Source organism: Pelodiscus sinensis, chromosome 32 (assembly GCF_052426305.1).
Source record: "Pelodiscus sinensis isolate ZL-2025 chromosome 32, ASM5242630v1, whole genome shotgun sequence".
NCBI classification, from domain to species: domain Eukaryota; kingdom Metazoa; phylum Chordata; order Testudines; family Trionychidae; genus Pelodiscus; species Pelodiscus sinensis.
This window is the reverse complement of record NC_143083.1, coordinates 4,049,968-4,062,503: the sequence shown is the minus strand read 5'-3', so window position 1 is coordinate 4,062,503 and position 12,536 is coordinate 4,049,968. Positions and strand designations below refer to the sequence as shown.

Genomic DNA, 12,536 nt, shown 5'->3' with positions numbered 1-12,536 from the left:
AAATCCTGGGGTTCACGAATAATCGCTCTACTCGAAATGCCTGAAGGCTGGATGGAGTTTACAGCTGATGTGACTGCTCCTGGCTGAGTGGAAGGAGGCCAGTTTCACTAGATCGCTCTGGGCAGGTGGGGTTTGAGGGGGGACTGGTATAGTTTGGGAACTGCTCATGGCTGCAGCGGTTTCTCTATTTCTCCATCCATCTAGAACGCGTTGCCCAGTGATGAGGATGACAAAGATCCCAACGATCCGTACAAGGCCCTGGATGTCGACCTGGATAAGTAAGTACAGACCTGTGAGATGTGGCTTACTTGCCTGCTAGCCATGGCAGTCAGTGCAGCAGAGCTCCTACTGTGAGGCCTTGGTTCTGCTTGCACTAGAGGCAAAACCCATCAGTCTTCACCCGTCCCCGAGCGCTTGGCCTAATCTGCGCACCTCGGAAAGCCACGGTGCACGCGCACAGGATTTCAGAGACTGGCTGCAAGGGATGTGCTGAATCGGCCCTGCCATCAGTAGTTGTTCAGAGCACGGCTGTACTGGGGGGGACAGGAAATGGGGACAGTCACACTTCTATGCCAAGTGGTTGCTTTCCCTTTGGGTGTCTTCCCCGTAGCTCTTTGGGATGCTTTCGTGGAGACCGGGTCAGTTGATGGGGCTGCCAGCTCCTGCCAGCCGGTCTTTCCCAACCCATTGAGTTGGGAGCCGGAGAATGCTGGGATCCTTATGTACCCCACTGGAAATCTGAAGCCCCCGATGGGCATTGAATAGCTACAATCAAAGGCCAATTGTAAAATATGTTGCCTATGCAGGTTTCCCTGCTGTTCTAGAAAATCATATTCTAGTCATTGTAATGGTTGGGTTAGGACCCTTTTATCCTGTGGGATTTAGGAGGCTGTTCTACATTTCCTGTTGGTACATTAAAAATTGGGGGGGGGGGGGGGGGAACAAAGTTCTTAAAGAATTGGTCTGCTTCTGGAAGCAGTTGTCTTTGAGTTTCTCGGAGAGCAATAGGTAGGATGAAAGCAATTCCTACCAGCAAAGGCTGAATAGACCAGTGTGGAAAACACGAAGCTGACTGTTCCGAAATGGAGTGTTCGTGGAGGTGTCATTGGGCCTTCACACCATTCCTGTCTATGCTCTACCCATATACACAGTCGTGCTCTTCTGTCACATTGTCTCATCTCTGTCCTCTCTCTCTCTCTCCCTGTGCTTGCATCACTCTGTGCCACTCACACACACACAGTCTGGTTTCAGGGGAGCCTGCCAGGTAAGAGTATCTCACTAAGCAGATGGCCTTTAAAAGGTTGGTTGATTTCACTGATCAGTGTGAATCTCTTCAGGATCATGATCATATTCGAAGCATGGACCCCTCAAATGATGCCTGCGACTCCCTGTTCCTTACTGGCTTTCTCTGAGCCAAGCCTTCTGTCACCAGACATGAAATTGTTTTAAAATCGAGGGCTGCTGACTGCTTGGTCAGACATGATCCTGCTGGGTTTTACAGTGTTTGTGTTAGAAGTAGTTAGATCAAGTCCAGTCCTTCATCCCAATCTTCCTGACCTTATGTTGGTTGCTCAACAAACATGCGAATCAACATTGAACCCAAACACAGATCTGACAGTAGCAGTCCATGCAGAGGTGATATGGCTGTATGGAGGGTGTTATATGCTCACCCCCCTCCCGAGTTGCTGCTTGGCTTGTAATGAGCATGCCCAGTAATATGGTAATATGATTTTCTCTCAACTATACAGCACCTTAGTGTGACAAGAACAGGAAGCTGATGTTCTCTTTGTCTCTGGGCATAGAATATAAAGCCAAGCGATTTGCAACAGTCCTGTTGTGATATGGGCGTTCCAGCCAAATTTATTTTGATTTAATGCTGGGCTTGTGATTTACAGCACAACTTTCTAAGCAATCCTAAGAAAACTCCGTGTATAGTTCTAGGAACCCTGCCCATTGTTTCAAATACTAGACACATTGAGTCCTTGGCCCCGGGATTTATTTAAGCCAAGCTGTCAGCCCATAAGATACAATTCCCTGCTTGGCTTGTAACATTTCCTGCTTCAAATCTTTCCTCCTATTTTACATTTTTACTTGTTCTTCTAGGATAATTTCATAGGTTTGCAACGTCATGCTCTGTGTGTGGGGTTAATTCTTCAGGAAGTGATTAATCTGCAAGCGCATCGCTGTTGTGCTTTGCTCACAGTGGCTTGCCAGATGCTTTCATCAAACTTCTAATGCCTGCAGGCAGGCAATGTGGCTTCATTGGGATTCTGACGTGTGTTAGTGGAGATTTTGTATGTGATCCTAGGCGAATTCTGTGAGATTTTTTTTTTGAGGTGGGGTGGGCAAGTGGGGGGCAAGAGAAACTTGCCTGGGAATCTAGTAGGTGCTCTGTTCATGAGAAGGTAACTAATCGTCACTCTTAAGACCCTTAGCAGATAGCGAGAAGCTGCCCGTGCAGACACACAGAAATGCTGAGAACCTGAAATCACCAGACACTGAAGCTCCGTTAGTAGAAAAAAGGAGCAAGAAACCTAAAAAGAAGGAAAAGAAACACAAAGAAAAAGAGCGTGAGAGAGAAAAGAAGAAAGAAAAAGACAGAAAGGTGGCTGAAGAAGGGAACAAGGTATTTCTTGACAAAATGTCCTGTGTTTCAGACGTGCTGCTGCTGACGGCAGTAGCTGGTACTAGGATGCACATGCGGATTATTTTTAGCTTTTCATTTCCTGGGATTTCTGCAGTAATGAAAGTGCCCTGCTGCCAGTTACAAGTAGAAAAATGAAATTAAACAGCTACTTAGCCTCGTCAGCCTGCAGAGTGCCGCTGGCGAGAGACGCTGCGCTGCTCCCCGACACGGAGCTCGTGGGGGAAATGTCAGTTCAGTGAGCGGCATTAGCAGGGAATCGCCACTTGAACCCACTTAATTTACAACGTTCAGTGGATTTCCTGTGGGCAAAAGTTGAAAAGTCCAAAGTTCCCTGCGCAGACCAGTTGACTGATCAGTTGGGGTCGAAGCTTCCCCAGGCACTGCAGCCGGTGTCCACCTGAGGGGATGAGGGTGCCTCAGCCTGCAGGCTGGCTAATGGGCGGTGCTTTTCCATGGGGGGCCACGCCAATAATTTAGTAAGTGGTCAGGGGCTGCCCTTTTCTGTGGTCTTAGTGAAGGGAGGGGTGCAAGGTCTGGGAGCAGTAGGTAGAGGAAGGGTCGAGTGGGGGGGGGTTCTGGGAGAGTGTGAGGGTGTGAAATGGCAGAAGTCCCCTTAGGTTTGTCCCCCGGTGGGCTGATCATGCCACTGATGCCCACCTTCCTGCTCTCTGGGGCTCCCTGCCATCCCGTCCTGCTGGGCCTGATCCTCTGCCCTCTCCCAGACCAGGCACAGAACTGGGTTTACCGCCCCCTGCAGAGCAACACGGACACTGAACCAGCTCGGCTCTAAGGGCTCAGCCCCCAGGAAACCGACTCCCAAAAGGGACCCAAACCCCAAGTAAATCCCTGTTAATCTGGGTAAAAGTTTTACACAGAGAAAGCTCATATGGTCAGTCCCCTCTGGCGTTGACAGAGCGATGCAAAGGGGGGTTCCCCCCTCCCCCCCGTAACGGTTACTTACACTGGGCTCGATAAGGGGCAGACATGGCTTTGTAAGTCTAAGAAGTTGGGTCTAAGTGGTTGCAAGTGGAAAAGTCAGATCCAAGTCAGTCACTAAATTAATATCAATAAACAACGCTCCGCCAGCTCTAGTCCATGCGAAACTTCTCCCTCAAATGTTTACCCTAAACGGTTGTTCTGAACCTCTCTCATAACTTAAGCATCCGCTTAGCTTGGGCCCGATCCTCCCCCATTCAGTCTTAGATGTTTGCAGCGGGCTTCGTAGGTGGTAAGGGGGGGGGAGGTCTCCTGACCAGCGGTCCCTGTAAGGCAAGTGCTTGGGCAGCCTCCCACGGCCAGCAGCTTGTTTCTACTGGTGGGGCGTGTTCTACATGCCTCAGTGCACACAACAAAATGTATTTCATACACGGATGGAAAACTTTAGAGGGAACCTTGCTCCTGGCGTTTGGCAGTTCTCCTTATTCTTTGCCCCCCCCCCCCCCCCCCCTTACGTCCCTTTTGCTCAAGGCAGGAATTCTTTCTGCTCAGTTCAAACGTCTCCGCTGGAGTGGAAAAGTACCAGATCCAAAATGGGTTTCAGCATCGGGCGGCCTGGCCCCATGCCTTTCTAGTACCAACCACAGGTTGGGCTCCCAGGACAAACCTGGCTGCTCACAGGAGGTTGGCTTGATCCCTCAGCCATCTGGGTTCCTGTCATCAGCCTTGGCCTCACTCCCACACTTAGAACTCCACACAGATCCAACGTCTGATTTCTAGCTTCACATACAAGAATGACACGTGCACAAAAGTAGGCTCGACGCATTCAGCGATTAACGGTGGAAGTGGACTGTTACGTGACCTGTTCTGCATAAAGCATCTTTGAGTTCTGCATATTCATAAGCCGGTTCTCATAGGGCATGGGGGGAGGGCGCATCACAGATGGAGTCTGGATACAGGAGGGGGCTGTGACCTGAGACGGGGACAGGAGGAGCTGCAGCCCTGATCCTGCCACAGCTTGGCCTTGGCCCCGACTCTGCTGGGGCGGCCCCAGCCTAGGCAGCCTTAGCTCCCATCCTGCTGCGAGGCAGCCCAGCCTGGAGCTCCTGCAGTGGGGAGACCTGCTGTCCCCTTGCACATCGGGTGCTGCTGAGAGAAGAGAGCTGGGGGGTCCTCTCTCCTTGCACTAGCTGCCAAGTGCCCCCCTTCACCCCAATCCCCACCCACCCCGGCCTGTGCCCTCAGCCGGAGCCCTCACAGCCTTGCACCCCAGCCCTCTGCCCCACACCTGAGCCCCTTCTCCCACCCCCGGAATTTTACGTGCACCAATATGAAGGTGATGTCTGGCACGTCTGCTCTGTCGCACGTCCCCTCCACGTTGGTGCACGCAACATTCGTTCTACTCTGGGGTGGGAAACAGGAGGGACCGCTGGGACGGAGCCCGCCTTCGGGCCCCCGAGCCATCTGTTCCCTGCATTTCTGCGCCAATTGCAGCAGCTTCCATGTCGTACAACTCGCTGGGTGGCTTGTGCGAAAGCAGCACAGTCACGTTAATGTCACAGTCCGGGCTTGATTGCTCTTGTGTGTGTCAGGGGGAAGACTTGGACTTCTGGCTCTCCACTGCCCCACCACCTGCCGCCCCCGCACAGGCACAGGTAGGTCTGACTATTGCTCCCCCTCCCCCCCCAACAAACTTTTCCTTGGGTCTGTGAGCCCTGGCGCGCAAGCTTGGCGTTATTGCAGAGCGGGGGGGAGGGAGCTCCGGGCAATGGGAATTCGTCCCTTCCAGCTGCTCTGTGGGATGAGGCTTTGAGCCCAAGCGCGAAGGGGGATCAGTGGGGTTGAAAGGACCCTGTACAGGCAGGGAAGTGAAGGGGTGTCTGGGTCAGCAAATGGCACCTCCCAGCCGGGGCCAGGGAGAGCAAGGAAGCCTGGGTTTTGAAGGGGGGCTGTCTGCCTCCCTCCCCGCGTCCCGGTCTGCAGCGCTCCTGGCATGTCAGTAGACACACACCAGGGCCAGGGCTCAGCAGCCCTGGCCTGGGGGGTCTGCGGGAGATGCCGTGCGGAGTCGAGTAGCAAAGACCAACAGCTGCAGACTGAGGCGAGGTTTGAAAATGGCCCCTCCGGCTGCACTTCCCATTGACCTCTAAGCTGGGAGAGGTGTGGGGACCCCAGCAGGCTTATGTCTAGGATGAGCCCTTGGCCGAGCCCTAAACCCACGGAGCGAACCTCTTCGCAGCCGTTGGGACAGCCCCAGGGCAGCCCCGTCGCCTGCACTTGGCTCGCGTCAGAGCCCCTCTTGTTGCTCCCTGGCAGAGCGAGCCCGAGGGGAGCGCTGCCGGAGCTGAGCCGGAGGAGCGGCAAGAGGCCCAGAGGAACGAGCAAGAGGAGGAGGATGCCGAAGGAAAGGTGAGGGGCTAAAGAACTGATGCCATGGTGCTGCCAGGCTGACTCCAGCCACTGCTCCACCTGGTCCAGTGTCCTACCAGCAGTGACCAGGGCGACTGTTCAGGGGAAGGTGCAAGAGACTAGCCTGCCCCTGGGGTTGCTGAGCCGTTGGCAGGTGGCTGAGCGTGCTCCGCACGGGGTTTCCAGCCGTGGCTCACCAGAGCCAGACTCTGCTCGTGCCACGTGCCTGGGGCTGGAGGCGGCGGCAGGGGCCCCGCGAGCCTAGGCAGAGGGCTAGTTGGGGGTGTGCAGTGGAACCTGGGGCTGGAGAGACGCGGGCAAGAGGCAGTGAGGGGAGGCTTGCTGAGCGCGCGGCTGACGCCTGTTTGCGCTGCCTGGCAGAAAGCCTCCAAGCATAGGAAGAAGCACAAGAAGAAGGAGGAGAAGCCCAAGGACAAGAAGAAATCCAAGAAGCACCACGGCAGCAAGGAGGAGCCGGCAGCGTCGGTGCAGAACGGGACGCTGGACGATGAACCGCTGCCGGTGAGGGGCTGTGCCGCTCGGCTCTGGCCTGGGGGGGGGGGGGGGGGGGGGGGGGGGGGGGGATGCGTTTGCTACATTAGACCAGAGCTGCACTCGTACTTCACCAGCCGAGTGTCTCTCCTGAGCCCTCCCCTCATGGCCACTGGAGTAACGAATGGGGGAGGGGTTAGTGTGTGGAGCTCGCTCTCCCGCAGAGTGAGGAGGGGCCATTGCGGACCAGCCAGCTCCCCACAGACCCTTTCCCTCCGCCCAGCTGGAGGGTCCAGCTGAGCAACCCGTCCCCTTCGGCTGCTTGGGAACGCACGTCACCAGGTGGTGGAGCCGCCTCGTCCCCCAGAGCCCTTTGCTGCTGGCTCTGCAAGGGCCAGGCTTGGGCGGAAGCGTGTTCCCATGTGCGAGGGAAGCGGGGAGCCCCCTACACGGAAGAGGGCTCTGGGCTGCTCAGAACTGGCTGCTGTGGGCCCAACTTGAGCCCTGCACCCGGCTGTCGATGTTCTCGCGCTGTGGCCGAGGTGCCAGCAAATGCCCCCGATTCAGACCTGGCGGGGAGCGAGGGGGGGACATTGCTTGCTCTGTAGAGTCGAGTTTTCATCCGTACACGTGGCTCGTTGTGTAACTTCCTACTTGGTTTTTCAGCCCATGTCCAGTTACTGCCTTCTTGCTGAGAATTCGTACATTAAAATGGTGAGTAACTCAGTGTGAGCGTCTCTCACGTCCCTCCCGCTTGGACTTCCTGAGCACCTTCGGGAGATGGCCCTGGGACGGCTGACGGCTGCAGCGTTTAACTAGAGAACCGTCCCAGTTACAGCAGCTAGACATGGCCGAGTGGATTTCTGGGGCAGGATCCCTCCCTGGCTCTGTGGTTATCAGCACAAAGGTCTGGCCCAGCCCTACTGCTTGAAAGTCTGGCAGTGCAGTTAAAGGAAGTCTCCACACCGACGCGTGTGAGCGCTAGATTCTCTTCAGCCCACTGCTGTGTACGTGAGCCAGCGTCTGAAGCCTCCCTGTGGTTTCTTCCTTCACAGACATACGACATTCAAGGAAACCTCCAGCATGACAGTCAAGTCACGGTCTCGGTGATCTTTGAAAACAAGAGTGCTAGCTTCCTGAAGAGCATGGAGTTGAATGTCCTGGACTCTCTCAACGCTAAAATGCTCCGGCCGGAAGGATCATCAGTACACGATGGGATACCTGTGCCGTTCCAGCTGCCCCCTGGTATGGCCAGTCCCACGCTGCCCTCCTGTGGGAAGGGCTAACCAAGTGACTTTTAGAAAGTGGCTTTACCCTGTCCCCGGTGATGCTAGTTAGACCCTCCGAGTGGCATAACCACTAGGTAGCGTGGTCTAATAGGTAGGACTAGGGGTAAGGCTGGCTGTGCTACAGACTGCGGTGTCCTGGACGTCACCAGGCATTCGCAGATCACGATTGGCTTGATTGATTTCTTAACCTGCGCAGCTCTTGGCTTGCTGGGTGCACTGCAGTCCTGTTCTTCGCACCCAGGAAGGTTGGGAAATCTTATTGAAAGCCCCGATAATCACTTGAGTCCAGGCCTTAAACTTACACCAACAACTGCAAGAGGTGGTAAGAACCCAGGGTGGGCTGCTCTGACACTTAACTGCATTGGGCTTCAAGTTTCCCCCGTGGTAATTGGGGGGGGGGGGTTAATTCCCTCAGAGGAGTATTGAGGCTTAGAGCCTGCAGGGCTTTGAGACGGGCGAGTCGGAAGCGCTCTCCAAGGGGTGACGCTGGTACATGCTGAACGCCTGCGTCTTAACAGCTGAGTGTGGGAAACAGGAACATCGCCGGGGATGTGGTGAAGGCCAGCACTAAAACGGGGCTCACAGCAGGGCTAGATAGATTCGTGGAGGTTCGCTCCATCAAGGGCTGTTAGCCAGGCTGGGTAGGAACGGTGTCCCTGGCCTCTGTCTGGAAATGGACAACAGGGGAGGGATCATTGGATGATTCCCTGTCGTGTTCCCTCCCTCTGAGGCACTGGCCATGGTGGGCAGACAGGAGACTGGCCTGGACGGATCATTGGTCGGACCCCGTCTGGCCGCTCTGATCTAACACCGAATGCTTGACGCGCTCCCTGCGGGGCAGGGCGTGGGCGACTGTGCAGGCGTGTGGCTTGTGGAGCCCGTCAGCTCTGCATCGGGACCCCGCCTGGGTCATTATCCGGCTCTTGCTACTCGACAGAAGTCAGGCTGGCGAGGCCGCGGTCAGGGAAGGAAGCTGCAGTTCAGGGACAAGCCTTCCCCGAGGGCAGCCCTGCAAAGCTGCCTCTGGGCAGGGCTGGTGGAGTGTGGGGCCTGCACCATGTTTCTCCCTGCCCTGTGCGCTGTCTGCCGGCAAGACACAGCCTGGAGAGGGCCCATGCACCTCCTGTGCCTGTGATGCAGCCCTGCCATTGCCCCAGCCTGCAGCCTCCTTCCAGGTGGGTCCTATGTGCAGGGACTGGGCTGCTGGAGAACAAGCTGCAGGCAGGGAGGGTCCATCCCAGCGTTTCTCTCCCTGGCTGCAGCAGCGCAGACCTGCCCACCGGTGACACCTTTCTCACCGATGTGCTAATCACCAGCCTGCCACTGCCTGTACTGAATCCCGTTAACACAGGCAGCAGGATGCTGCTAAGTGGCGTCTGCTGGCTCCATTGTGCCATCCAGAAATCCAGCCAGGAGACCCGGGACAGATTCCAGCCGAGGGGGAAGGAAGTTAGGTGCCCAAATCATATTGATTTTCTGTGAGTTGGCTGCATCCCCCTCAGGTGCCTCTGAACATCCCACCCTTACCTGGGGCCCAGAGCCAGGCATTGGTCAGGCTCGCATGCCCCTGTCCAGCGCTGGGAGCGATTACCGTCCTAGCTGTTCGTTTTCAAGTGTCTAAAGGGATGTTACAAGGAGGGAGAGAGAGAAATTCTCCTTAGCCTCTGAGAGCAGGACCAGCAGCAATGGGCGTAAATTGCAGCAAGGGGGGTTTAGGTTGGACATTAGGAAAAGCTTCCTGCCTGTCGGGGGTTAAACACTGCAATGAATTGCCTGGGGAGATTGTGGAATCTCCATCCCTGGAGATACTGAAGAGCAGGCTGGACAGACGCCTGGCAGGGACAATCTAGACGGGGCTTCGTCCTGCCGGGAGAGCAGGGGCTGGACTCGATGCCTCCCGAGGTCCCTGCCAGTTTGGGGATTCTGTGACTGATGCCTAAGGAGGCGAGTTGCTTGCCGTGTCCTCACGCCTCCCTCTCCTCTCGCTCACCAGGGATCTCTAACGAAGCCCAGTTCGTGTTTACTCTGCAGAGCATCGTGATGGCTCAGAAACTAAAAGGAACCCTGTCCTTTATAGTCAAAGTGAGTCTGCTTTCCCCCTCCTGCCTGCCTTGGGGGGCGTGGCAGGGCGCCTGGCCTGGAGAGAGCACTCGCTGCTTTGGGGCTCCTCTGCTCCCCCTGCCCCCGCACAGCCTGAGAAGTGTCACATGACTCCATGAGATGCAAAAAGCCTCCTGAGCGTAAAACAAGTCCTGGCGGTGTGGGACCCTGGTTCGGATGCTTTGCTGCTTGTCACCTGGCAGCTCGCTGCAGCCACATCCGCCCGCTCGGTCTCAAGGTCGCTGGCCGGGCAGCCGGCTGGTGATGCAGCCCAGGGACTGTTCTGTCCTTCACCTCGGGGGTCAGTTCCACGCTGACCACTGGCCCCAAAGCTCCGCGGGCTGGAATGGGGTGGAAGCAGAGGGCAAGAGTGGAGCTGGCTGAAGAGTAAAGAAAATGTTGTATCCACGAGAATGAGTCCCAGGTCTGCGGCTGGGGATACCCGTGGGTATGAAGCGTCTAGCCGCAGCTTTGCAGAGCTCTGCTGAGGAGGCTGAAGTACCGAGCTCTGGTCTTTCCAGAAACGCTGCTCGTTGTCTGTGCAGTATCGACATAACCCGTCGATGGCCAAGACAACCATTGTCTCAGGGTTTGCCTTTTTAATGCGGCTTTCTTGCAAATCCGCCCTCTGCCTGGCCAAGGGGACAGAGGAGCCGTTCGTTTGCTTCTCAGGCTGTTTCCCAAATTGAGACTCGATCTCAGTGCGATAGACCAAATTCCGCCCGTTCAGTCGTTTTGAGCAGGGCATGGAGTTGAAAAGTTGGCCAGATCCGTCTGGTTCACGTACTTGTTGTCCTTTAACTCCTGTAGGTGTACGTACAAAACCCCAAACTCCTGCCTCGATACTCTGGGCGGCCCAAAATCCAAGCCCCTAATTCCGGCAGTAACGCCACTGCTCACTCCCCAGCCAGAGACAGTTGGTGAAATCTCTCCAGGCCTCTGCATGCTGGGTTGGGGTAGGTGCTGTTTCTCTGCCCCCAGATTCCCTTCATCTCCTTTCCTTTGGCCTGTTGCAGAATGATGAAGGTTCAACCCATGAAAAACTAGATTTCAAATTGCACTTCAGTTGCGCTTCATATTTGATCACAACGCCCTGCTATAGGTAAGTGCCGGCCGAGGGCGCCAGCGTCTGCACCGTGCAGCATTGGCTTTGCCATCCACGTGCAGCTTTGGCTGGGCCAGGTGCGGAGCCCTGACTTTCCCAGCCAGTGGTGGCTTCTATTCAGTTTGTCTGTCTCCTCCCATCCCCCGCTACGGGACACAGCATGCATCAGGATGTGCTAGGGGCCTGCAGAAGTAGGTTGCTGAACAAGCAGCGTGTTTGTCTCCTTCCGTGTCAGATGACAGGGATCCCCGAGACTTCGTCTCAGCCTACTCCAAACCCGAGTCTCCCGCTAGGTCGTAAACGCGCGACTGCTGCGCTCTAACTGCAGAGAAGGCCTGGCACGGTGAGGGAGAGCTGGGGCGGGTTGGTGCCATGACCTCTCCTTTGTGTTTTTGCAGTGATGCTTTTGCCAAGCTGCTGGAGTCTGGGGACCTGCACATGAGCTCTCTAAAAGCAGATGGAATTAGCGTTTCTTTCCAACATCTACTAGCAAAGATTTGTTTTTATCATCACTTTTCAGGTGAGTTCCTATCACCGAACCCGCTGCGAGGGGTCGTGTTCTCATCGCTAATTTAGGGTTGGCTTGGCCTTGATCTTGCAGGCCGGGTGAAGCAAGGAAGCTATCTTGGCCCATTCTGGTAGGCAGGTGTCCCTGTCTCAGAACGTGCTAATTAAAGGCTGAGCCATTCAAAATGTGCGCCCCTCTGGCACCGTAGAGATGGCTTGTCCAGTTCAGTGAGGTGCACTGGGAGCCAGGGCTGGGGCGAGACCACTTCAGGCTCCAGGGCTGTCAGTCTGATCTTTGGCCAGCACTAAGTGTAATTGGAATGGGAGGAATTTCGCTTCATATCTTGGGGTAACTTCAAATTCCTAATGACAAAAGTCGAACAATTGCTGGCCAAAGCAGCTGGGCTTTGCAGGCCAGTGTTAATTGCTAGGATCAACTAACCGCTTATGGCTAAATACCGCCTTTGCTGCAAGAGGGTTGATTTTGTGACGTCACATCGTCATTCATCTTAATATTCCAAAATAATCCCAAAATCTGAACAAGCAAATTGCTGATTAAGGCATCCGAGCCACCTTAACTCTGCCCCTGGGCTGGGGGCAGGAGCCGGCAGAACTAGAGAGCTGCTGTAACCATGCTTAGGAGAAGGCAGAACGGCCGTTCAATAAAAATGCATGCTTACTTCTGCAGTTGTGGAGCGCGTTGACTCGTGCGCATCAATGTACAGTCGTTCCATCCAGGGCCATCACGTCTGCCTGCTGGTGAAAAAGGTGAGTGCTCCATAACGCTCTGTGGTGGCAGCCGGTGGGGAACTGCCTGGCTGGGGGGCCGTCTTGCTGCTTAAGGCCAAGGGGTGCGCATTCCCAGTTGGGATTCGGGGTGGCTTCATTGGGAGAGGCCTCTGCCTGGGCTGACGTGGACACTGTGCCTGACTGAGCAGGGTCCGGTACTGCGGGGCAGAGGAGATCCTGGGAGCACCAGAGCGGGAGCCACAGGCGCCACCGGGAGTGAACCCCCTGGCCTTGCTGACGGAGGGGCTAACGGACTAACGCT

At 55.6% G+C, this 12,536-nt stretch overlaps 1 protein-coding gene across 2 annotated transcripts in view; it reads left to right on the top strand.

Moving 5' to 3' along the window:
- AP3D1 (adaptor related protein complex 3 subunit delta 1) overlaps positions 1–12,536 on the top strand; it is an 88,159-nt gene that overhangs the window by 73,686 nt on the left and 1,937 nt on the right. For both annotated transcript variants that reach the window (XM_075903208.2, XM_075903209.2), the window contains 11 exons: positions 205–278; positions 2,428–2,626; positions 5,176–5,238; positions 5,900–5,992; positions 6,374–6,514; positions 7,151–7,198; positions 7,540–7,729; positions 9,767–9,855; positions 10,890–10,975; positions 11,377–11,498; positions 12,174–12,253. In XM_075903208.2, the coding sequence (XP_075759323.1) occupies positions 205–278; positions 2,428–2,626; positions 5,176–5,238; positions 5,900–5,992; positions 6,374–6,514; positions 7,151–7,198; positions 7,540–7,729; positions 9,767–9,855; positions 10,890–10,975; positions 11,377–11,498; positions 12,174–12,253 (1,185 nt within the window). The remainder of the gene's footprint in view (positions 1–204; positions 279–2,427; positions 2,627–5,175; positions 5,239–5,899; positions 5,993–6,373; positions 6,515–7,150; positions 7,199–7,539; positions 7,730–9,766; positions 9,856–10,889; positions 10,976–11,376; positions 11,499–12,173; positions 12,254–12,536) is intronic.